At 38.2% G+C, this 26,396-nt stretch overlaps 2 protein-coding genes across 2 annotated transcripts; both read right to left on the bottom strand.

Annotated features, from left to right (window-relative positions):
- Positions 1 to 2,539: 2,539 nt before the first annotated feature.
- LOC124088610 (olfactory receptor 56A4) lies at positions 2,540 to 3,481 on the bottom strand. Its single transcript, XM_046438338.1, has one exon. It carries the CDS (start codon positions 3,479 to 3,481, stop codon positions 2,540 to 2,542), a length of 942 nt encoding a protein of 313 aa, XP_046294294.1.
- Positions 3,482 to 24,805: 21,324 nt separating this feature from the next.
- Positions 24,806 to 25,750, bottom strand: LOC124088633 (olfactory receptor 56A1). The gene has a single exon (XM_046438368.1). The coding sequence runs from the start codon at positions 25,748 to 25,750 to the stop codon at positions 24,806 to 24,808; it is 945 nt and encodes a 314-aa protein (XP_046294324.1).
- Positions 25,751 to 26,396: the final 646 nt, after the last annotated feature.

Below are 26,396 nucleotides of genomic sequence, written 5' to 3'. Positions count from 1 at the left end.
GGGACAGAGGAGGAATCAAGTGATGTGGATACGATCTATCCCAAGTTAAATGGGGTATTTGGCAGTGAGCTGACTCCTAATCAAAGGACAGTAGGGGAAGCCATATGTCTAGGGAAATGTTAATAAAAATAATAACAATTCAAAGTGTGTGTAATCTGAAATGTATAAATGTAAGGAACTATTCAAAAAATTTTCACAATTAGTTTATTCATTCTTCAAAACAACAATAATAAGATCAGTATCACCCTTTTCAAGGTAAAGAAACCCATGGTTCATGAGCTTAGCCCAAATTCATGAAATCTGAGTACACAAATTTAGCCAAATTGGCTGATATGAGAATCAAATTCTAACTATACAGACTATCCTAGTGCTAGTCTTCACTGTATAAAAGTTAATTTAGTGCTGGCTATAATAAGGCTCTGTGTTAGGTACTATAAGAACAATAATAGCACCAGGCTCAGGGGCACATGCCTGTAATCTCAGCAACTTGGGAGGCTTAGAAAGGACGATTTCAAGTTCTAGTCCAGCCTAAGTAACTTAGCAAGACCCTGCCTCACAATAAAGACTAAAAAGGGTTTGAGGAGAGATGAAACTCAGTAGTAAAGTGCTACTGAGTTCTATTCCTAGTACCAAAAGTTAACTAATTAATTAATTAATTAATAATAAATAGAAAGGAATGGGGATGTAGGTCAGTAGTAAAGTACTCCTGTTTCAATCCTCAGTAGTGGAAAAAATAAAGACAAGGGGGAAAATTAATGGCATAAGACATGATTGTTGTTTACAGGTAGTTACAAAGGAAGGAAGGAAAGATATGTACTGTTAAAATGCCCATTTTGTTGCACACATTTTAATCCTGATTTCCCTACATACAGAAAAATAAAAGTAATCATGTAGAATTAGAAATATGAATAAAATACTGTCTCAGCTTAAAAGAAGCTTAGGACATTGTCTGAGAAATATAGCTACTTGAGAGACAAAGTAATGACAGCTGAGAGGACCCAGGAAGAAACCCCTTCTGTAGGAGTTGGCCTGTGAATTAAGCCTCATAGGAAAGATGGGGTTTGGCAAATGAAGATATGAGTAAAAGAAGGGTGATATCCAAAGTGTCAGATGGTTAAAGAGAGACAGCAACATGGGCATAAAGAGCACTCAGGAAATAATGAGCAGTTCATTTTGGCTATAGTGGCAGAGAAAACAAAGAAAGTTCAGGGTAAGTCAAAAAGTATGAACATGAAAAATCTGAAATTGAAACTTCTGTAATGTATGAAAATTGTTGAAAGATTTCAAATATAAAATAACTAATATTAATAAATATTAATATAATTTATTCAGCAAAGATAAGTATACAAAAGAAGTCAGATAGCCCAATTGGAAAAGTTGACAAATGATACTTGGAAAAATCATGGGCCTGAAATCTTATTTTTTATCTCCCAAGAAACAGGCTACCACTGTAAAATATGCACTGGAGATACTGCACTAATATGTGGCATGATTAAGAAGGAGATCGCAAAACTGTGGAACACACTTTTCTATGAAAAAGAAACCCTACCGATGTCTTTTCCTAGATGCATGGAAAACTGTGAGCAGCTTTACCAGCCACAGCTCAGGATGGAGGCTGAGTTACACAGGGCAAGGGAGGGCATGGATATGGCAGCATATTTGTTCCAAGGATGGGCAAGTCGGGACGGGATAGGGATGGTGCCTGAAATTGGATTGGAAGATCTAAGTTCCTTATAGTCAGGTAAGATGAGATAAAGTGAAGATTACACAAAAATAATGAAGAAAAAACTATATATAACACTGCAAACAATACCACTCCCAAAAATTATATTGTCAGCTTTCTTGAAAAAAGAAAATGAAAAAAAAATTAGAAGAGAGAAGGAAGGAAGAAAGGAAAGAAAAGAAGGAAGGAAATATGTTATACTTCACTCAGAGAGGTGACTGGTACACACTGAACATTTTAACTGGGTCTAGGAGGATCAGAGGAATCCATGAATGGCACAGTTGTCAGAATGGCCAAAGAAGAACATTGGGTATGTTCAGGACAAAGCACTCAACCCCAAGAACCTAAGTTCCAGGATTGACATCGTACTTCAGTCCAAAAATCCTTCCATGGCCCAAAAGCCAGGCAGGACTCTGCCAGGCTGAATCAGAGAAGGCAAAGGAATCTGTCTTTTACACATCAGAAGACAGGCATGTCTTTTGAGGAACATCTTTTAAAGCTTGTATCTTTAGTGGTCAAACACTCCCATCTAATTCAGCTCCATTCAGCTAAGATTTGGCAAGACCCTCAGTTGTGGATTAGATCAGAGAAAAATTCCAGGTCACCACAAAAATCTAGAAAAAGAGTGGTTTCCTTTGAAACAACAGAAAACAAAAATGCCCAATAACTGTTTTTATTTTTTTTTCATTGTTTTGTAAGATATTGGGGGAAATCAGAATCAGAACTCACTCCAGAATTGAAAATGTTACTTTTCTTTGCAACATAAAGGTAGTTTCTTATTTTCTTACTTTTTATTAACTACTTCAAAGAAGGCTCTTACAATCTTCTCAGCAGTTTCTGGATTCCCTGCTTGATTTCCTTGGTCCTTACACCATAAACAATGGGGTTCAGTGCTGGGGGAATGAGGTGGTGCAGGATGTTGAGAAGGATGGGGACATCAGGGGGAATTCTCTCCCTGGCCAGGTTAGTGATGACCAGAACCAGCAGCACAGTGCTGAAGAAGAGGATGAGGATGAAGTGGGACCCACATGTGCTCAGGGCCTTGGCCACAGCACCCTCAGCCTTGATCCTTAGCACAACTTTCAAGATAAAGGAGTAGGAGAGAACAATAAGGATGAGGTCAGAACCCAGAAGCGTCCAGCCTGCCACAAACTGATAGAGTCGGTTGAAGATGATGTCATCACAAGATAGTTTGGACACAGACAGGTTAGTACAGATGCAGTTCTTGATGATGTTTCCTGCACAGTATCTTAGTCTAGCAGAAAGGATGGGAACTGGAAGAGAAAAGAGGGCATTTCTGGCTATAACAAAGACAGCAGCCCTGACCACAAATTGGCCAGTGATGATGGAAGGGTACCGCAGTGGATGGCAGATGGCCACGTAGCGGTCATAGGCCATCACCATGAAAGTGCAGGACTCCATCGTCAGGAAACTGTTCATGATGAACATCTGGAGGAAGCAGGCAGAGAAGCTGATGGGTCTGAGGTCAAACCAGAAGATGGCCAAGACCTTGGGGATGACAGTGAGGCAGAGCACAATGTCCAGCAGGGAGAGGAGGCTGAGCAGGTAGTACATGGGCTCATGCAGCGAGGCTTCCAGCCAGATGATGAGGAGGAGGGTGGTGTTGGCCCCCATGGCCAGGAGGAAGAGAAGGCTGAGGGGCAGGGACAGCCAGTGCTGCCAACTCTGGTAGTTAGGGAAGCAGATGAGGAGGAATTCAGAGATCAGTGCAGTGGAGTCGTTGCTGGATGATGCCATAGAAAGCATCCAAATCAAACTGTAAATATAAACTACCTTACAATGAAGGGCTGAAGTATATGATCACAGAAAGTATGTATCCTGGATGTGGTGGACTTCGGGTTTCCACTGGAACTCAAACCTGTTTCAATGAAATTTTAAAATAATCACCAACATCATCATCATTATCATCATCATCAACATCACCACCAACAACAACATCACATCGTTAACATTATTAACATCATCATTGTCATTAACAACAACAATTATCTGAGCATGTGTCGTGTTCTGGGCACAATGTTGAATGCTTTTACATTCATCATTTCATTTCATTCTTTTAAAAAATACTGAAGAGTAATTAGTATTGTCCTAGATATTTTACCAATAACAAAAGGGAGATTTTAGAGGACAGAGTGGTTAGATTATACAGAGCCAGTAAATAGAAATGACAGGACTATGAGCCACAGAGTCCAACAGAAGGATCCCTGTTTACAACCACTAATCTACTCCACCTCCAAAAGCGTATTTACCTAATGGAACACTTTGACCCTTCCTTCTTTAATTCCTCTCTTGCTTCCTTTCTTCTGTGTTTAGAAGACAAGGCTATATGGAGAGCTTCAGGAATAATAAGGGTTTGGTTTAGCCGATTCCAGATAGACCCAAGGAATGCCCAGCCCTCTACTCCTCAGACCTGGACAGGTCCTGACTTGAGGATTCTTTATTTTCATTCTTCAGGAAGCACTGAAGTGTAGAGGCTGCCAAGAGCAATAATTTCTTCCCTCTCCAAAGAGGATTTAATTTTTAAAGCCATGGTGTCTGCCATTCACTTACTGAATTATTTGCTGTTGTTTTTCTTTGTAAAGTCTCAAAAAGACTTTCTTTGTTTTGGTGCCTCTGGAGAGGACTATGATTATCTCACCCTAGTGACAGAGCCTGGGGACACCAGGAAGAAGATGAAAACTTGTGGGTGCTTCTTCAAATGAATGGCAGGATCTTTGAAGAGCTTTTCAAAAACAGAACATACCTTGACTCTTAGAAGACAGGAGAAATATTTTGTTATCCTGGGAAGAAAATTAAGAGAGGTCCAGAGGCTTTGGGAATGATAAGGGTTTGGGTCTAACAGTACCCCTCCACATCTGGAGGTCTGAGTGGCCTGGCTACCTTCAGCTGGCCCATATGGGTCTCTTGATTTATACTGCTCTTATCAGGCTATGAGCTAATCTGTCACAGGAATATTGTGCAAGGATGAGCTGCTCTTAAGGTGCCTTGAGTGCTATACTTTTAATCCTTTCCTCTGCTTCTCTGAGAAGCACAGCCTCAGACAGTTCACTATGAAAAAGGAAGGTGAGACACAAGTACTCCTGGTCTCTGTGGAGGCTGCTCCCTACTCCACCATCTGGATGACTCTTCAGAAGGACCCTCTGAATTGTCCTGTCTCCAAATTTCATCAAGCTCTTGCCTGCTCCTTAGATCGTGATCCCTTTCCTTATGTCAAGGGCCATTTCTTTATTTATTATGGACATTAAGACATGAATTAATGGTCATATATGGCTGTAATCACAGTGGCTTGGGAGGCTGAGACAGGAGAATTGCAAATTCAAAGCGAGTCTCAGCAACTTAGTGTGAGGCTCTACGCAACTTAGAATAACCCTGTCTCCATATAAAAAATTTAAAAGGGCCTGGGGATGTAGTTGTAGTTCAGTGATTAAGCACCCATGGCTTCAATCCCTGGTACAAAAATGATTTGAAATGACATTCCATAATCAAAGTCAGAAGAATTACATGTGGGTGATGACAGAAAAGAAGCACTCAGGATTCATTATTTAACCATACACAAACATGTACTTGCCACTAGTTATCGATCAAGGTAAAGTGAAACACACTGAAGAAAGATGAATAAGACAGGGCCTTCAATCTTATGTCACAGTGTTAGTGATTAGTTTCTATTTTTGAGCTTGTGTGACAGAAAAAATAAACTTTACTGAGAAATTAGAGATGAGAATGGGGGAGAGAAGAGGATTTCAAAATAGATTTATATTAAAATTTAAGCCTTGAGATATTGGCCAAATATCCAACTAAAGTTTTTTAGATATCATTCAAAATATGATATGTCTAGGAAATTCAGACTGCAAGTGAAAATGTGCTTTTTGCTTTTTTGAAGGGGAAAAAATAAGGTAAAGAAGCTATTGGTGTGTTTTCAAAAATGAGAAAGATCTAAGCATGTCTTTAAAGTTTAGACTAAGCATTTCCAAGTGGTATTGGTAGTTGTTAATTCAGAAGGAAAAGGAAATATTTGATGGAATAAAGTTTCAGAAAAGATAGCAGAGGGTTGTTTCAATACCATCAGTGAGAGCTCTTGAATAAAACAATGACAGGGACAGCGTTTCTGGCTTCCCACCACTCCTCTTTTCACAAAAGAAATTGTCAAGTCTGGAAGCCAAGAGTGAGTACTTATCCAAATGGTAAAACCTGTGGCTTTGTGTTGGGTAGTTTGGTGAAGGGGAAACAAACAAACAAACAAACAAACAAAAACAGAACAAAAACCATGAGACTGGCTCTCCCACAGAAAAAATAAATCCATGTTGGACCCCCAGCTATAGTAGTATTTTAAATTGCAAATAAAAGCAAATGTCCTGTTACCTGGCATAAAAATGACTTTTCCTCTGAGGTAGGAGGAAATTGACTGTGTTCATGGATATTTTCAAGATAAGAGGGAAAGCTCTTTCTCTTTTTTCATAAAATACAGTTACTTTCTGATATCTTAGCTACCTCTCTGCCCCAAAATGCATTTTATCTTAGAAATATTCCAAAGATTAACTTTCCATACTCTGTACATATTTTAAATCATAGATATCTGACACAGCAAGAATTCCCAACGTAGGTATTCAATAGAAGGCTCTGCCAGGAGATTTGATTACCATCAGGCCATCCCCCAGCCCCAGGGCAAACCCTCTCCTTTCTTTTCACTATCTATTTTCTTTGGAATTAATTTCACATCTTAGTGAAGAATTCCTATTCAAGATAATGTATCTCAAAGATTCTAAGGAGATCAAAACTCTCTCACAAGACACCTCTTTGAGGACCGGAACTAGATACCTTCAAGAAAGTATAGAAATAGTTGATGTTCACCAAAGGTAGAATAGAAAGTGTGAGTTTTAGACAAAAAAAACCTAAGCAATTCATTGTAAGTAAGATTGTCAATGCTTCCTTTTTCCCCAGCTGCAATTGTCCTAGCATTTGGGATCCACATTCTGAACATTTATCTGCTAGGATTCCAGTTGTCTCTTTGAGGGATACCATCTGTTTTTCCTCTGACTAAATAAAGAGCAAGTGGTCAGGTACTAAGAAGGATAATGGCTATCACAGACAAGAAAGCAAGAGAGACCCAAGAAGTTCCAGCAGGATGAGAGAGAGGGGCCACAGTCATATAATCCATGTGGCTGGAATTATTGTCCCATTGGATAAGTCTCCTCTAGGAGAGATGAGGTTTGTTTAAGAAAGTGTCTGACTTCCTGAATAGAAAATAAAGATAATAAATCTGATCCAAGGACTTGCACTTTGAAAATCTCAAGCTTCCAAACACAGATTGTACTATAAATACTGGGGCCGGCGGGTGGAGCCTTCTACCCATCATAGGGCTTTATGACAAACTAGAATTCAGGGCTTAAAACTGGAATAAGGTCAATTCTGTGTCGGTTTTCCACTCCACTTACATATATGATTAGGAAAATGACTCTCAGCATGAATCTGAGAGGTAACATGCATAGGAAACATATCACCACTGGAAAGGCTTTTCCTTTCCAGTAATCTCAGATATGACTCCAAAGAGTGTCTTGGTCAATTTGAACAAGTGAGAAAATCAGAGCACTTTCCCAAACTCAACCCCTAGGCTAGACCCACCCAAAATGTTCCTGAAATCTACTTCTGCTTTGATGGTATCAGGAGCATCCAAGTATAGAATATGGATTAAGCAAAAATTGCTATCTTCTGAGAGTTTACTTAATTAATAGAGAAAAGTGGCTGTAACCATTTAGAGTACAGTTGTGAGTGTCATAATAATGATTATAGAACAAAGGGAAAGAGACAAATTACAAGTGAATGAACGAGTGGGATATGGTATGGGAGGAATAGACAAACTCTAGATAGGGAAGAGGTGTGGGAGAGGATTAGTAAGGATGGTGGAATGTGATGGAGATCATTATCCAAAGTACATGTATGAAGACACGAATTGGTGTCTTTATATTTATACAACCAGAGATATGAAAAATTGTGCTCTATATATGTAATATGAATTGTAATGCATTCCACTGTCATATTAAAAAATAAAATAAATAAAATAAACTCACTGGCATCCAGTTTTCCCATTTATGAAATAGAACAAATGATACTTAATCATAGGTGTTACTGTGAGAAGGGAAAAATGCTATAATTTCCTAAAGTCCTGTTAGGTCAGGGAACATAGAAATCTAATAGAAACAAAGAAAGGTGCAGAAAAGAGGAGCCTGAAGACTCTCCTTTTAGGCAATGGTAAGAACAGAAAGACCTGTGTTGGAGGATGATAGTGATGAGGCATTAGGAGCTGGTTCTTTAGGAGAAGGAGACAGAGAGTAGAATACCAGGGAACAATGTTTAAGGTAAACAGTGGCAGCTTTGTGAAGATCCTTAGTTGTCCTTCTGAGAGTAGGCATCGTCATGTACACTCTAGGGAGTGAATATTTGGAAAAGGGAAGTTGATATGCTATTGATATGGTTCAGGCCTTTTGTGCTGCTATAACAAAATACTTCTGACTGAGTTATTTATAAATAACAGAAATTCATTTCTCACAGTTCTAGAAACTGGGAAGTCTAAGATCAAACCATTAGATTCAGGGTCTGGTGAGGACACATTTCCTAGTTCACAAATGACATTTTCTCACTGTGTCCTCACTGTGTCCTTTAGATAGAAGGTGCTAGCTCACTCTTGAGGTATCTATTATAAAGGCACTAATCCCAAGCTGGATTCATAACACAGTCACCCTCCCAAAGTCCTCATCTTCTAATACCATCAACTCTGAAGTTAGAATTTCAACATAAGAATTTGGTAGGAACACAAGCACTCAATTGTAATGGGATAAGTCAAAGGGGAATCACAAAAATAGGGAGACTTTCTGTGAATTCCTAAACAGTCCAAAATAAAAGCAATTAAGATGTGGACATAGGTGGTAGCCATGAAAAGGGAAGGGAAAGGAGATATTTGAGAGTCAGAGAGAAGGACAAGAAAATGTAGTGTCAGACTGAGGAGGCAGGACAAAGTGAGATTCAAGAAAGTCTCCAATCTTTCAACTAATACAGGGGAATATATGTCCTTCTCAAAACTCCTGTAGCACTGAAAGATTCTTCCAGGTACTGACGTACTTTCAGCTTTGTTTTAAAATTCCCTAGTAATTAGGACCTTTCTTCTTTCTCTCTCCCTTTCCCTCTCCCTCTGCCTCTCCCTGCCTTCCCTTCTTCCCCTCTTTCTTTCCCTTACCATCTCCTGGTCTGAGGAATGGGGAATTGTTGGCCACTGGGGGCATTGGAGCATTGCTTTGAAACTTCCATCTTCAACACTTCAACCTCATCAGTTCCTACTCACAAATGGGCATTCACAGAAAGTGGTTATAGTGATTCTTTGTTCTAGGCATCAGTGAACAGAAAGCATGGCCTCTGGCCCTGACTTAGTGACAGTCTGGAGAGATCAGAGAGATCTTGAACCAACCAAAATGACACTGCGAGAACCAAGCCCAATTCTTACTGCCTAGAAGAAAGGAGTGGTCACTTGGCCTCCAGTTGAGTTTACACTACAATAGAAAGATAAATTCTGTCCCAGCCAGGCACAGAGCTCCGTTCTCCTAGCAGTGATACGAGTAAAGGTCTGAGCCTCCAGAGGTTTTAGGTCTACAAGCCACAGAAGATTTAGCCTCACCTCTGAGGAAAATCAGTCTTAGATGAATGCCCCCCTTGCACCAGGACCCAGAGGTAGCATCTACTATGTGAGCCTCTACTGAAAGAGTCCTCTCTCCTTTCCATACCAGGCTCCTAAACATGCCCTCACTCCTCAGTGTCACCCTTCTAATTTTCCTGGCCCCAGCTTAACACTCACCAACTTCAGAGGGCTGCACTGCTGCTATTTCTGGCTGCTGGATGCAATGCAGTGCTGATTGCTCTGCATGTCCCCTCCTGCCCATTGCTCATAGGAGTTAATACCCTTGTACTAGGTACTTGGAGCCTGGGCCCTATGGCCCCCTTCCCAGGAGAGTATATTATTAAAGGTCTAATTCACCATTGAAAATAGAGGAAAGGTGGGAGAGACAAGAGGCACTTGGGGAATCTAAATAAGGAAGATGACATTATGCAAGGTGAAATCATCTAAAGAAAAATACTGCACAGTCCCACTTAATGTGTGGAATCTAAGAATATAGAATTGACAGAGGCAGAGAATAGAGTAATGGTTACCAACAGGTAGACTGTGGGATAAATGGGGAGATGCTGGTCAAAGGGTACAAAGATTCAGTTAGAAAGGATGAACAAGTTCTAGAAATCAAAGTGCAACGTCGAGACTATAGTCAAAAATAAAGTGTTATACACTTAAAATGTGCGAAGACAGTAGATCTCAAGTATTCTTGCCATTAAAAAAAAAGAAGAAAGGTAAATACATGAAGAGATGGATATATTAATTAGCTCAACTGTAGTATGAATTTTACTATGTAACCACTGTATCAAAACATCACATTATATACGTTAAACACATACAACTTATATTGAAAACTTTTTAAAGAGACAAATGAAAGGATAGAATGGAGGAAGGAAGGAGAAAGGGCAGGACAAAGACCAGTAAGGAAAAATAACAAAGATATTACATGATTGTAGTTGATGTTTTTAAAGATGTTGTTGAATAAAAATCAAACAACACAATATTGAAGCTTATCCTTGTTTGGGAGACAATGAAACTAAAATATAGAAAATGTAAATCAGATTCTCAGTTCAAATAGCAGACAATGACATAGCCAGGATACAGAACCTGAATTTTAAACTTAAAATCCAAATCTCACTATAACAACAACAACAAAAAAATCATAGCAAGTGTCAGAAGATTTTTCTTAAGAGAATTTAGGTGCACTGTTCAGGTCATCACCGTGTAGAGAAGAGGAAAAATGAGATCTCATTATAATGTGTTTATTAGCTTGATGGTCTCTGCAATCTACTTAAGAAGGTGATATTGATGGTAATAAGCAAGGCAGCATTTACCCCACAACAGGAGAAAGAAATGATGACAAGAGTAATCTTATGATCTCAGAAATATATTCTCATTGATATTAATTGGATGCATAAATATAGAGGTCTCTTCAAACTTCTTGTAAGCCAAAGATAAACCTGAAAGTCAAGGAGACCATTTTGCAATTAAAAGACACATGGACCCGTGACTCCATCTACAGACAAATCAGTATTTACTTTCCAAGGGGTAAGCACAGATCCATGGAAACTCTCAGCCTCTTTCTCAAGCAAAACAGTTCTTATTCTATTATAAGCATCCAAGTACAATCATTCCCTAGTACCCAAAAGTGATTGGTCCCAGGACCCCATAGATATGAAAATCTATGTATGTTCAAGTCCCTTGTATACAATGGAGCAGTATTCAGATATAACCTATATACATCCTCCAGCATACTTTAAATTATCTCTAGATTATTTATAATATCTAATATAATTTAAATGTTATATAAATAGTTGTATATTATATTTTGAGGGGTATCAAAAAAAATGTCTGTACATGTTTGGTACAAACCCAGTTATCATAGGCCTAACTACAATATACAACAGCCTATAATTGGTTGAATCATCCAATGCAGGACCCACAGATATGGAGAGCCAACTGGAAATGCATTAAAAGCCAGTGGATTTGCTGAGATCTACCCAGAACTTTTTATTCCCTAAAATATTGACCCATCTACTTCCCCTCCACCACTAGGTCCTAACAGTATCCCATGAGAGACAAACGAACTCTACATAATCCAAAGGCTAAGCCAAAAATTCATTGTTTGAGTTAAATACCAGGCTCCTGACACCATTATAAGCAGAATGTGAAGGAAGATTTCATGAACATCTTGGGCAGGTCTAACCTAGGAACTGAGTTAGGGAAAGGGCTCTGATCCCTGCACCCTCCTGTTGACCTTATTGTTGAAACTTAAAGAGTGGGTTTTCTTCCTTCCTGCCACAGGTGTCAGGCTGACTGAGAAAGACAGAGCTAAACAAGCTTCTTTGACCACCCCCTCTCTCTCATCTAAAACTAAGAAATCTGGTGATCAACTTAATAAGACACCTGAAGGAGGTAAATGAGAGGCAGAACTGGCCAGGCTCTCACTTGACAGGTCTGAGAGACCAGAACAGCCAGAGAAATCACCAGACTTACTCCTAGCTCTTCTTCCTCATCCCACTCCACAATTTGGATTTCAGCTGAGCAGCAAATGTACATGAATGACAGGGATATACCTAGGTTTACCAGAAAGTGTTGTTTTCCTCCTATATTTTCCAGGCTCACTTGCACTACTGAAGATAAAAGAGTAAATCTGGCCAGTGAAAGCCACACAGTTCTTCCTCCTTGATGTCCTCTACTCCCCTACCTCTGGCCAGATGCAGACACTCCCCTGAAAGAAGTTGAAGCTTTAAAAAAAATAGTAGAACCTGACAATGACAGGAGGCCAAGTTGCAGAATGACTGCATGAAAGAGAAGGTTCCCCCCCCCCACACACACACACACCCCTACCTTGGAACCACTGAGAAGCTGGAATTGTGCTTCAACAACTGAGAAGCTGTCCTGACTAAGCCTATAGACTGTAAGAAAGCTGACATCCAATACTAGAAAGACCCTTAAAAAAGAAAGATGGCATGCCTCCTACATGATAACTCTAGGGGAAATAGCTGTAACAATTCAAAATAACAATATGTTTGCTAGTGTTTGTTGCATTTGACAAAATATTATGAGAAACAGATTTCTTTAGCAGAAACTTGGCTGATTTCAAGGAGAAACTGATAATAATAAAGACACTACATAAATATGGAATCTTGAAGAATTGTCCTGCTACTTTTGGAAGTCAAATGTTAAAAGAAAGTTTAAAGATGGCTGTCAGTAACTCATAAATCATCCCTGAGAAGACAATAGATTAGGTGTGTAGTTGACCTGCTCAAGTCTGATAGTCTTAAAATAAACATTATTAAGTGGGAAAATAATGGAATAGGTAAAGGGCAAAGAAAACAAACAAAAAAATTTGATAGCATGCCTACAAAAATCCTTTGGGTGTACTTACTAATACATGGAACTGACCTGATACAAACAGATGAGAAACCTGACAGGTTTTTGAGGATTTTTACTGACAAAGAAACAAGAACTTGACTTTCAAGGGAAAACTTTTATTTATACTTTTAAAAGTTACTGGTCCTAATATTTTATAATCAGAAGTAGATAAAATGCAGGGTCACTACAAAAAGAAATCACACTCTTTAATGCCTGCTACATATAAGGTCAAGGGGGAAAAAGAAAAAGAAACAAAATTCCAAAGGTATAATGACATGAGAAACAATGGTCAGACATAAATACTGTGATCAGGAGAGTTTCTCCCCGAGGACACAACCAGCCTCTACTCAGGGACTATCTGCCATGTCAGCACAGCAGCAACTCCCAAAGTATTTCAGCATTATCAATTACAAGTACTCTACTTAAAGGAATTCCATGCTTCACTTCCAGTTGAGAATCTTTATGGCTGGTACCCAGTTTATGCTCCACCATTAAACATGTGGAGGGAGTAGGAACGTCCCCAGTCCAAGAGGAATCATACCTGGACCTGATGGAGAGGACTTTGTGTTATATGCAGAGACCAGGTTAGCATGTGGGTGATCTCCCTGGGGATAGGTAAGTATATCTTACATGTGAGAGTAACAGAAATGAATATCTGTGACCAGCCTCTCCTACAGGCAGCTAGATCTATGTGAGGAATCTGGCCAGTGGAACCACAGAGGAAATGATGTAAGCCTCCCAGTTTGTGCTCCTAAAATTTCCTACACATACTGTCTCTTCACTAGCTTAACAGCCAGATTCAAAAGCACCACTGGAGTGACCAGAACAGAGATGATCCTCACATTAGAAGAAACATTAGTTCCTAAATGTTGACTTTGGAGCAGAGTCTCTGTGAATTGGAATGGAATGCTGATCAGAAGTAAACTTCTATTGTGTTAAGCCACTGAAATATCATTGCTATAACAAGTAACTTTACTTGTATTGGTTAATTCATTGCTTGTTATTACTGCATACAGCCCCTATCCCAATACTTTTAATATCATAGATTATGAAATAACAAGGGTATGCACTAAACTGATCAATACTCAAATCTTGTCTTTGAGTTGATACTCACTTCTAAGTGCCACAGGGGAAAAGAAAATTAGAGCATACATTTCTGGCTGTTCTATTTCTAAATAATTCAAATTCCCTTGTATCTTAGGAACAGGAAATACAGTATCTTCACAAAGCAACCTACTACCCTACCTACTAATGTTAGAAATCCCCAGGAGTTTTCTAAAACAGTTGTCAACCCTCTTTCAAACACCACAGAACCAAATTCACTCCAGTATTGTTATTCCCATTGGTAGCCACAAAGAGGCACTGTTGACCTACAGATAAGGAACAGTTTGCTCACTCCTGGCAATAATGCCATTGCTGTGACTGCACAACCTGGACGTCCCAAAGTCAGTCTCTGAGGTCACAACTCTGACTGGTAACACTCATAAGCTTAGAATACCCTGAAGCACAATAGATTATCAGGATGATGATGTAAAAAGTTTTCTGTATGCGGGAAATGTAGTAATGTTCAATACTTTTGAGCATTGGCCACCAACATAAACTTACCACCACCACCACCTTTTTTTTTTTTCCATAATTTTAAAATGGCTTCTTAAATTTGTTTTAAAACATAACATGAGGAAGGTGTTAAAACTGTTGTAATAGCTCGATAGAATAAGAATTCCATATTTGGGGAGGGATGAATAGGGAGGTATTCAGAACCCTGCACCAGAATTCCCTCAACTTGATCACAGTGGGTTAATGATGTGCTTTATAGATATGGTTAGTCAATGATACCAGCTTGATGAATCTTTCTTCATAAACTCTCTTTTTCCTCCAGATAGTTTCATTTCAGGAGACTTCCTTACCACCAAGTCTTGAAGTTTGTGATGAAAATTTAATGTGAAACATTAAAATAAATAAATGTATATATGGGATTATTTTTTCAAGTAGGTTTCAAATCCTCACAGCAGAGACAGGTATTTATTTGTGTGCAAACAGAGCTTGGATTTTTCCAAGCATCTACAGAAAGGAAAAAATGTTAGGTAATTTCCAAGGGACTCACTAAATGATGGGCCAGTCAATCTAAGCTGGACAAGGAGTGAAGTCAAGGTGCAAAGGGGATAGATGGAAGTGGGATGGGGATTCTGGCAACAGCCTGGCAGCCTTGATGCACAACAGTTGTGTCTATAGGATCACAATTCCAAGGATACTTGGCAAGTTGACCCAAAGTTAGATCATGAGAAAGGTGTTTTCATGGATCAACCACAAACACAAATTAACAATAGGGCCTTTAAATAAGAAAGATTGTTTTAGACACAGGCTGAACTCAGCACACAGTCATTTCCAGTTTTCCCAGCAATGGGAAGCTCACACATCATCATTTCTTCTACTGACATTCTGATAAAAAAATAAATGCATGTGAATAAGTAATTAATAATTATAGAAAGAGCTACACATAGTACAATTGTCTAATTTAGGGCAGGCAAATGTGAGAGGAGTTTGGGAAAAGGTTAGATATCAGGCTAACTCAGATATATTTTAATGTTTTAGCCTGTAGTATCTTCCACATATTTTAGACAAATATTTTGGTTAGATAATAAGTAATTTAATTTCCTTGTTGTCTCAGTGGCCCACTTGTAGTTATCATTGCCTGGAAGGTACTTGAACTAGAAAATGTGCAGAAATGTATTCTCTTGGTGCCCTTGATAAATCTGTTTGGGGTTGGTATCGTTGCAACAGCCTGCTGCTTAGATAGACCGCTTGGCCCTTTCCACTGCACAGGAAGATAGGGCCCATCTTTAACAGATAACATGAGGAGAACAAACAGATAACAGCTCTGTGGGCAAGTAGGGCGTGAGCTGTTCCCACCGAGAACTTATTAACACAGCCCTATTCACTTTTGCTGTGTGTGCATCTGGGACACATTGGGCCATGCAGCGATAGAGCCCAGAACAGACCGATAACTCAAATTGAAGTTTCAAACGGACATACGGTCCAGCCAATAAAAAGTGAAAGGGCTGCTTTGTAGTTCTCAGTCCTCCCATTCTTACTTTTTCTGCTGTTCCAAGCATTTCTAACTGGTGACCTTCAAATGTGCCCGCACATTTGACGATGTCTTACATTTATTTACTTACAAAACACTGGGCATTTCTCTCTCTTCAGTCTAATACTGATCCTTTGACATCTCACACTGATCAACACAGCCTAGTCAATCAGTAGTAGTTAGTGGTTTTTATTTTTTTCCCCTCTGATTACACATAAAATATCAGCATTCTAAAATTCAAATTACATAATGTTGTATATCACTTAAAATCCAACAAAACTCTACCCATCAGATATAGTGTAAATGACCTGTTGGATAGTTCATCTGTGCTTTTCTTTGTTCATATTAAGATGATTATAAATATTTATATATAATTTTTGGTATCACTTACATGCAGGGATCCATTATAAACTTTCTTATATTCCAAACCTTACACCAGGTTTAATCACTTTATACACTATGGTAAAACATTCCTTTAGAAATCTTGCTAGAATAGTTCTTGAAATTACATTAAATTTGTTAGTCAGTTTGGGAGAACTGGTATCTTTAACTGGTATCTTTACAATGTTGATTTATCCATTCAAGAGTATGGTTTAATCTCTGATATATAATAATTTAAATACTTTAAACATAACTTTAAAATAATAGCACCACAAATCTTGTGTATTTATTATCATGCCAACTTCTAGATGGAAATAATTTTCCTATACCAAAGAAGACATTAATTTCCAATATTTTAGGTAGTTTTTACCGTCATGTAGAAATTATGATCACTCTTAAATTTATCTTATATCTGGACATCTCACTGAACCGATGGTATATCCTAAAAATTGATGATGATCTATTTAAAAATAATGATAGCTTAACCACTTTTACCAATTTTATTGATGTGCAATTGAAAATGAAATTGTGTGAATATAGGGTGTACAAAGTGATAGTCAACATCCATATATTGTGAAATTATTATCACAGTCCAGCCAGCAAACACATCTACCACCTCATCTAGTTAATTTCCATGTGAGTGTGTGTGTGAAGATATTTAAGCTCTTACTGTCTTAGCAGATTTCAAGTGTCAGATACAGTATTGGGAACTCCAGTCACCATTCTGCACAACAGATCTCTGCAATTTATCCATTGTAGAACTAAAAGTTTGAACCTTTTCACCAACATACCCCATCTTCCCCACTTGTACCTGAAAGCCACAATTCTACTCTATTCCTGTAAGTTTATTTTTTATTCCATAACATAATTTAATATTACACAAAAGTAATATCATAGGGTATCCTTCTTTGTGTATTGGCTTAACATAAAGTCGTCTAGGTTTGTACATACTGTGGCTAATGGCATGATTCCTTTTTTATGGCTGAATTATATTTAATGCATGATATGTAAGTGCCATGGAAACAATGTGTCTGCAGATAAAGAAATGGTAATGATTTGTTACAAATAATTCTGTAGTTAACATGGTAAGTGCAGATATCTATGAGGCAATTTCTTTTCCTTCAGATGAATGCCCAGAAGTGGGAGTACTGGATCATATCATTCCTTTTTAATTTTTTCCAGGAGCCTCCATACTATTTTCCATAATGGCCTTACTAGTCCATTTTCCCACCATCAGGACCCAAGGGTTCCCTTTTCTTCTCACCCTCACCAATACTTGTTTCCACTTGGTTCTATTATAATAAGTATCCAACCAGATGTGAGGTGACATCACATAGTGGTTTTCATTTTATTTCCCTGATGATTAGTGATGTTGAGGATCTTTTCATGTTCCTGATTGCCGCAGTCTGGCTGGGCACAAATCACGAGCCACCACACAGCTTGTAGATTCAAACAGCAACTCTTTATTCCCGAACTCAACACCGGCACTCTACAATCACGTTCTGGGGAAATCCACGTTCTCTGCCCAAATCCACCCCCACTGGGCTTCTGTCTCCCAAAAAATACTGTCTGAATACCGTGAGAACTCAAGGGGAACTCAGGCAGCAGGATACGCCCTATTCCCAGCAGGAATAACCTTAAACCTTAAACCTGGAACCTAAACGGGGAATGCCCTAAACCCGGATTATAAACTGGGAACACCCTAAACCCGGATCCGCCCTGGTCCTTGAGCAAGGTCACCTACATGCAATGTCACTGCAAAATGTCCTATTTCCACGAGTCCTTCCACTAAGCAACATGGGGTACGCTGGCAAGGAAATTGTCATACCTACTTGGCTAATGGCTCCCAGCACCTGATGGCTGCTTGTAAATCTTTTTTTTTATTTTTTTGTAGTTGTAGATGGACAGGATACCTTTATTTTATTTGTTTATTTTTTATGTGGTGCTGAGGATCAAACCTAGTGCCTCATACACGCTAGGCAAACGCTCTACCACTGAGCTACAGCCCCAGCCCTTTGTAAATCTTTTTTGAAAAAAAAAAATGTCTATTCAGGTCCTTTTCACATTTGTTTAAGTCAGGCTGTTTGTTGGGTTTTGCTGTTGAGTCTTATGAGTGATAGCTGTATATATTTTGAGAATTAACTACTTATCAGATGCATGGTAATAAATATTGTCTCCCTTTTTGTTGGTAGTTTTTTTCATTTTGTGGCTTATTTACTTTGCTATGCAGAACTTTCAAAATTTGAAGTAAATTTATTTATCTTCTCTTCTGTTTTTTGTACTTTAAATGTCATTTTAAAAATCATTGCCAAGAAACCAACATCAAGGAGCATTTTTCCTGTTTTTTCCGAGGAGTTTTGTGGTTCCAAGCCTTACGTTTAAGTTTTTAACCTATTTTATGTTCATTTATGTGAGTGATACAAGATATGGGTTCAATTTCATTCTTTCAAATGTGGATATCTAGTTTTTCTTGCTCTATTCGGGAAGAGACTCTCCTTTCTCTAGCATACATTCTTGACACATTTGTCAGACATTAGTTGACCACACATGCATGGGGTTATTCCTGTGTTCTCTATTCTGTTTCATTGACCCATGTATCTGGTTTTATGCCAGTAGTATGCTGTGTTAATTACTACAGTTTTGCAGTATAGTTTGAAATCAGGAAATGTGGTGTCAACATTTTTGTTGTATTTCTGAAGATTTCTTTAATTATTCAGAATTTTTATACTTCCATTGAATTTTAGGATCATTTTTTTCTATTTCTATGAAAAAACATCCAATGGAGATTTTACAGGGATTGCATTGAATCTGTGATAGCTTCTGGTAATGTGAACATTTTAACAATATTATTTCATTCCATGAACACAGCATATTTTTTCCATTTCTTAGTGCCTTCTTCAACTATTTTCCTAAGCATCTTACAGTTTTCAGCATACATATATTTTGTCTCCTTTATTAAATTTACTCCTAAATATTTTTGCTGTTTTGATAATGTTGTAAATGGAATTGCTTTCTTTTTTTCTTTTTTGGGTAGTTATTTTTATGGTATAGAAATTCAACTGATTTTCATATGTTGATGTTATACTCTACAACCTGGTGGAGTCTGTAGAGTTACCTATACATAAGATTATGTCATCTGCAAAAAGATACAATTTTACTCCTTGCTTTCCAATTTGGATGCTTTTTCTTTCTTTTTCTCACCTGATTTATTTAGCTAGGACTTACGAGTCAAGGTAATGGGAGTAGGCACTTCTGACTGTTTAAACCTTAGGAGGAAAGCTTACAATTTTCACCAACAGTTATAATGTTATTGTGGGTTTATCATATGTGATTCTTTATGATATTGAGATACATTCCCTCTATACCAAATTTGATGAGATTTGTTTGTTTGTGTGGTCATACTGCCAGAGATCAAACCCTGGCTCTTAAACATGCTAGGAAAGCACTCTACCATCAAGCTACATTCCCAGCTGTGTTGAGAGATTTTATTATTAAATAGTGTTGGATTTTATCAAATGCTTTTCTTCATCTATTGAAATGATCATATGATTTTGTCTTTCATTGTGTTAATGTGATATACACACATTACAAGTTATTCCATTCTTGCATCCCAAGGATGAGTCCCTTGTGGGCATGTTGTATGGTCATTGTTGAATGTGGGATATTAAAGGCTTCTACTATGGTTATATTGCTGTTTATTTCTCCTTACAGTTCTGCTTTAAATGCTTAAGTGTTCCAGTGTTTGGTACACAAATATATAGAGTTGTCATATCTTCTTGATGAACTGATCCTTTTATCACTATCTAGTGACTTTCTTTGTCTTACAGTTGGGGCTGAAAGTTTTTATTTTTTTTCCTAAGTATGACCAACTCTCCTCTCTTTTGGTTATCATTTTCATGGAATATCTTTCCCTGTTACTTCACTTTCAACCTTTAAGGGTCCTTCAAACTAAAATAATTCCTTGCATTTGTGTTTTGTTTTTTGTTCCTTAATCCATTTAGCTATACTAGGTCATTTGATTAGAAATTTAATCGATTTACATTAAAAGTAATTTCTGATAGGTAAGGTCTTGCTGTTGCCATTTTACTGTTTAATAACTGGCAATTTCTTTCTTTCTCTCTTGATATCTTCCTGTGATGACTTTTGGAGTGGCATAAATTTGAGTCCTTTGTCCAAATCTTTTGTCTATGCAGATTTTCCTTTATGATGATGATGAGCTACAAAGTATGATATGCAATTAGTCTTCAGCTGGGCTCTGAGGTTGGGGAGGGTATTCTTTGGATTCTCTGGCTTACTAGGGTCAAAGGATATCTTCCACAGTCAGGTGGGATTGCCAGCTTGCCTCCTTGTCTGGACAGGGCCTTAGGCTGGGCTGTGTAGCAAGGCCAAACTGTTGGCTGGAGATACAACCAGTAAGAACTTTCAAGTCTGCTTCCCAGCCAAGTAGAAACCAGCTCAGCTCCACAGGTAGGAAAAGCGACAGGCAGGTCAGGCATTGCTACCAGCAGGAATACAGTGCCACCACACAGTGATCCCTGAGAATCTATTCCTCTGCTTTGTTTCTACCTGCACCAAGGTGATCTAACCCTGCCAGTTCCCCATGTTCCTCACGAAGTAAGACAAGTGAGATCCCAGGATGTACTGCAGAATGCTGGGGAAGCTGGATATCTGCCTGAGATATCTCTTTTCCGGATATCTCTTTTCCTCACTGAAAAAGGTGTAGTCCAGGAGAACCACCTTGGCATGATATAGTGCTTTCCTGGGGGAGGCGGGGTGGAGGTAGTAGGTGTTCAAAGTGAAACTGCTCTTCTTACATTTAATGCATTCTTCTTGGTTGCTGTGGTCCAAGGGAGCATATCATCCTCATCCCCAGATTCTGGGACTTTTAGAAAGGCATTCTTATCTGTGGACAGTTGCAAGATAGACTCTGTGAGGAGGACTAAAGTCAGAGAACTTATTCTACCATTTTGCTGATATCACTCTTGATCACTTTAATTGCCATGCACTTAGAACTCTTCTTTCTTCCCTGTCTTATTGTGTTGGTTGGACCATGTTGAAAAGTAGCAAATCTTGGCATACTTACTTTATTATTAATTTTAATATAGATGCTTTGAAGTTTCTCCATTGTGAAAATAATGAGGTACTTGATAAACAGACACATCAGATCAAGGAATTTTTTTCTCAATTTTCAAGAATAGTTTAACGTTATAAATGGGTGTTATATTTTATAAATTTTTCTCTAATATTCAAAGGTAATTATATAATTTATCTTTAATGCATTAATGTCATAAATAATATTGATAATAGATGTTAAAATTATTGCTGCCTTCCTTAGATAGAAATTCATTGATCAAAATGCATCATTTGATTCTTTGTTCTGTTAGATTCTATCAGTGCATGTTTTATTTGGATTTTCATTTTCATAAATGAAAAGAATCTTTTCTAAATTGTCATTTTCTTTTAAAGACATGGTAATTCTGATTTTATAAAATAAGTGGTGTAAATTTCCCTCCTTTTTTGGATAGCCTACTGAAACTATAAATCCATACATAGGTACTAGTAATTTTGTTGGGAAGAGGTATTTTATTAATATTTAAACATTTTTTAGATGGAGTCTCACTATATTTCCTAGGATGGTCTTGAAATCAGGAGATCCAGTAATTCTCCTGTTTCAACATCCTGAAAATATTTGAACTTTTTAAGGGCTATTGATATCTTTGAATATTCTTTCATAAAGTTACTTACAACCCTTTATATTTTTACAAGTTTTTGGTTCATTGGTATAAACATCGTTCATAACATTCTAACTTTCTCATGTGTCAGACTGTGTTGTCTATTGTCTATCCAATACCCATTCCAGTCTTGCCGTCATCTCTCTACATTTCTTCCTTTAATAGAAGATATCTAATTCGTTTCATATTTTTATCCCATAATGCTATATAATACATTTTCTCTCATCCCAAAAGATATAATCATGAAAACACAGACCTATAGCAGGTGCTGTGTTCTTCTTGGTGCTTTGCCCTTGGAAAGGAATTGCTTCACTCAAGGTTATGCCTCCTTTCTGGGGCAATCTGCATCCAATCACTGATTGATGGGAATGGGGAAAGGCCTGGCACATACATCTCAATGTAGACACTCTGAAAGGTCATCTCAGAGCTCCCTATGGTATTATATGAGTACTTTGTTTTCCCCTCCACTATTTTCCAATAATTTCCTCACATGCATATGCCGATCAGTCAGTACTCTGCTGAATACGCAAGGGTCTTCTCTGTAGATCTTTAGGATTCCTTTTACTCTGTTCTATCTTCTAACACTCTGTCTTATGAACTCTAGTGGCCTTGCCATCCTTCACTCCCATCTCCTTCTCCTCAACACAGAAGACAACTAAGCTATACCTTAGATGGCCTTTGATATGGCCTGCAATCTCTATATAATGAGCTGGAAAACTCTCCAATAAATAATAGACTATTTATTGTTTCGTAATTCAGGATCACTACAGCTTCCTATCTCTCAGGGATCACTGTCTATGACCTAATGTCCAATGCCTTGAAAATCATTATTCTTACAAATTTTGTTTTAGTTTTTCAGTTGTTTTAAGTGAGGGGGTAAATTTAGTGATCTATCTTAGCAAACTAAAGTACTTCTAGAAAATATAAATCCATACTGTATAAGCACCTATCTTGTGTCTCCTTCCTAGGATCATAGTTGGATTTGTAGAATAAACCCCATCCCATTCCATCCTGCCCCATTCCTCAGGAAAACTCTGTGAAATGACCATAGCTTTAGTGTCTCAGGATGACTATGAAATACAATGACAGGGAATACACCTCTGAAAGAACCAGAGGACAGAGTGATTTGGAGACTTCAAAGTGTATCCAAGGAATTTAAGGAAAATATATAGGGGAGGGCAATGATGTCCAGAAATTGGAACTCAAATGAGATGTGACTAATCAGGACCTTCAAGATTAACATGGCATTTAGATTTTTTTAAAGTGAAGAGTCTACTAAACTTTTTTCCTTGTGTATAAAGACAATTAGATGTGTGCCCAGAATTAATATGAATACCTCAAGAAGACTACATTACTGAAACTTTTCTCACAGGATTAAGCAAGGACAATTGCCTGATCAAGCCTCCAGGTCAGTTAGGTTTGGCTCTGGGGAACCTGATCTCTGTCTTTATCCATAAGAAGATAAGCGTATGCCAATATATTTTGAATAAGCAGAGTCAAACTGATGAAACCCACAGAAGTCTCATTATGAAAGCTTGAAAATACAGTTGGCCATCTCTCTCTCATTTATGCCACACATTTAACTGATAATCAAGTTCTGCTCGTTCTTTAAAGAAATTACCTTAAAATACTTTCTGATCACTTTTTCTTTAATTTAAAGATGTCAAGAAGCTCCCTAGCACCCCACAATTCACCAAGTTCTTGTTATATTCTAAAGTTGTCTAATAAATGCCTATTCATCCAATATTTATAATTAGCCATTAAAGAGATATTTCATAGAACAACAATGATCATTTTTCATTAAAACAAGGGATTGATACTCTCTATATTTCAAATGTCTTTAATTTAGTAATCATGGAAGTTTCTCCTCTGAACCAATCTTTAACCTCTTAATGGAATGGCTCTGGCTTCTACTTCATGACATTTTTCAAATAAGAATTATGCCTTCTCTTTCAGTAAGGTTATTGGTTGAACCTGAACCCTCAATTTCCTACTATCCACATGAAAAATATATAAGTGCTACCAACTACAATAATAAATTTTTTCCTTACCCATTTTTATCAGATTATGAATCCAGAGATTTAACCAAAGACTATAGTTATAGTCCCCTCCCTCAAAGCTCTAGAACTCCAGAGCATATGAAGCATGATTTTGAGTACACAGAAGGTTCCCTGTACCTCAGTTGGTTCGACCGCTATCTACACTGATGGTCTTATTCCCCAAGGATTTCCACTTTGGTCCCCATAAGTGTTTGAAGATGTGTGAGGCTTCTACTTGGCCCTGGTTGGTACAGTTATGATCATGAGCCTTTTGTGATAACAGCCTGAAGAGCCATGATCACAAGAAGAAGGTGACTGTGTCTCTGGGTTCTGTGCTCCTGTTTTATTCTGAGAGAAAAAGCCAATGGGCAGCATCAGGTTCATAAAAATAACATAGGATTGAAGAAGGAGTGGAAGTCCATGGAAACATCTGGAGTCAGACAGACTTGTACTGGAATCAATGCTCCACCACTCACCAGATTATCAGTATATGGTTATCAGTATATGGAATGATAATCCTACCATGCAAAATTCTTGTAGGATAGGATGATTTGAATATGTAGATGTCTAGTCAGAGTGAAGTAGCTACAAATGTTAATAATACCACATAGGTCATTGAACTTTGATCAAGAACTAAGAGGGATATACTAATTCCTGATATTAAAGAGACAAAAGGTAGGTAGGAAATATTCAATATCTGCACATTAGTTTATTGCCTGGAATCATGGATCCTGAAATGGGGGGAAAATGGTGTTTCTTTGAGTCCTTTAGAGTTCTTTAGAGTTTGGTAAGTGTTCAAAACCCTCTCTGCAGCAATTTCTGAAATCCTTGCTTTAACTCTTTGGTTCGAAACCCGTATACAATAGGATTCAAGGCAGGGGGAATAAGGTGGTGGAGAACATTGAGTAGGATCAGGATGTCCATGGGGACCCTCTTTCTGGACACATTTGTCAACACTACGACCAGCAGGATGGTACTGAAGAAGAGGATGAGGATGAAGTGGGAACCACATGTGCTCAAGGCCTTTGTTGCAGCACCCTCAGCCTTAAACTTCAGTACCGCTCTTAGAATAAAGGTGTAGGAGAGGAAGATGAGAAAGAAATCTGAGCCAAATAAGATCCAACCAGCCACAAATTGGTAGATTCTGTTAAGGGTGATATTGTCACAGGAAAGCCTGGACACAGACAGGTTGGCACAGATGGAGTTCTCAATGACATTTTTCCCACAATAATGGAGATGAGCAGAGAGAATGGGAACAGGTGAAAGCAGCAAAACACTCCGAGACACAATGAAGACACTAGCCTTGGCCACAAAATGGTTAGTGATGATAGAGGGGTACCGCAGTGGATGGCAGATGGCCACGTAGCGGTCATAGGCCATCACCATGAAAGTGCAGGACTCCATGGGGAGAAAACTGTTCATGATGAACATCTGGAGGAAGCAGGCAGAGAAGCTGATGGGTCTGAGGTCAAACCAGAAGATGGCCAGGACCTTGGGGATGACAGTGAGGCAGAGCACAATGTCCAGCAGGGAGAGGAGGCTGAGCAGGTAGTACATGGGCTCATGCAGGGAGGCTTCCAGCCAGATGACGATGAGGAGGGTGGTGTTGGCCCCCATGGCCAGGAGGAAGAGGAGGCTGAGGGGCAGGGACAGCCAGTGCTGCCAACTCTGGTAGTTAGGGAAGCAGATGAGGAGGAATTCAGAGACTGGAGCTGCGGAGTAGTTACTGGATAATTTCATGAGAGAAATCCACAACTGAGAAGATTTTACCTGGATTTATGTATGACAAGACTTAGGAATTAAGTTAAAAAAATAAAGTTATCAAAATATTCACTAACACTTTACCATCCAGAAAATTGATGAGATATAAAATACTAATTCAGGGCTGGGTATGTGACTCAAGTGGTAGCGCGCTCATCTGGCATGGGTGAGGTACTGGGTTTGATCCTCAGCACCACATAAAAAATAAAATAAAGATGCTGTGTCCACCTAAAACTAAAAAGTAAATATTTAAAAAAAATACTAATCCCAGACAAAGGCAAAGATCAGTGGATATTCAGATGAATGGGGGCAGGGTTGGCAAGTTATTTCTGGAGTTAGTTTAGAATAACAAATAAGAAAGATTACACCAATGGTTTAGAAGGAAAATGGTGAAAAGAATTAAAGCACATTGTAAAATGGAACAAATTATGTCACATGCATCTGTGAATACATCAAAATGAGCCCCACTATTATATATAATGCACTAATAAAAAACATAAAATACACATGATAAAGTAAGAAAAACTTCTCTAACCAATGTTGACAAAGAAAATTGACTAATTATAAATCCTAGAAGCCAGAAATGCCTGCTCATTTACAGAATAATCTACAATTACTAAATAAA

This window comes from Marmota monax, unplaced genomic scaffold (genome assembly GCF_021218885.2).
Source record: "Marmota monax isolate L192 unplaced genomic scaffold, Marmota_monax_Labrador192_F-V1.1 WCK01_AAM20220418_F8-fsc00061, whole genome shotgun sequence".
Classification (NCBI taxonomy): Eukaryota; Metazoa; Chordata; class Mammalia; order Rodentia; family Sciuridae; genus Marmota; species Marmota monax.
Note: the sequence above shows the minus strand (reverse complement) of the source record. Positions and strands in the feature narration are given on the sequence as shown.

Coding starts and splice junctions, on each gene's coding strand:
- LOC124088610 (XM_046438338.1), bottom strand. CDS start 3,481: ATGGCATCATCCAGCAACGACTCCACTGCACTGATCTCTGAATTCCTC.
- LOC124088633 (XM_046438368.1), bottom strand. CDS start 25,750: ATGAAATTATCCAGTAACTACTCCGCAGCTCCAGTCTCTGAATTCCTC.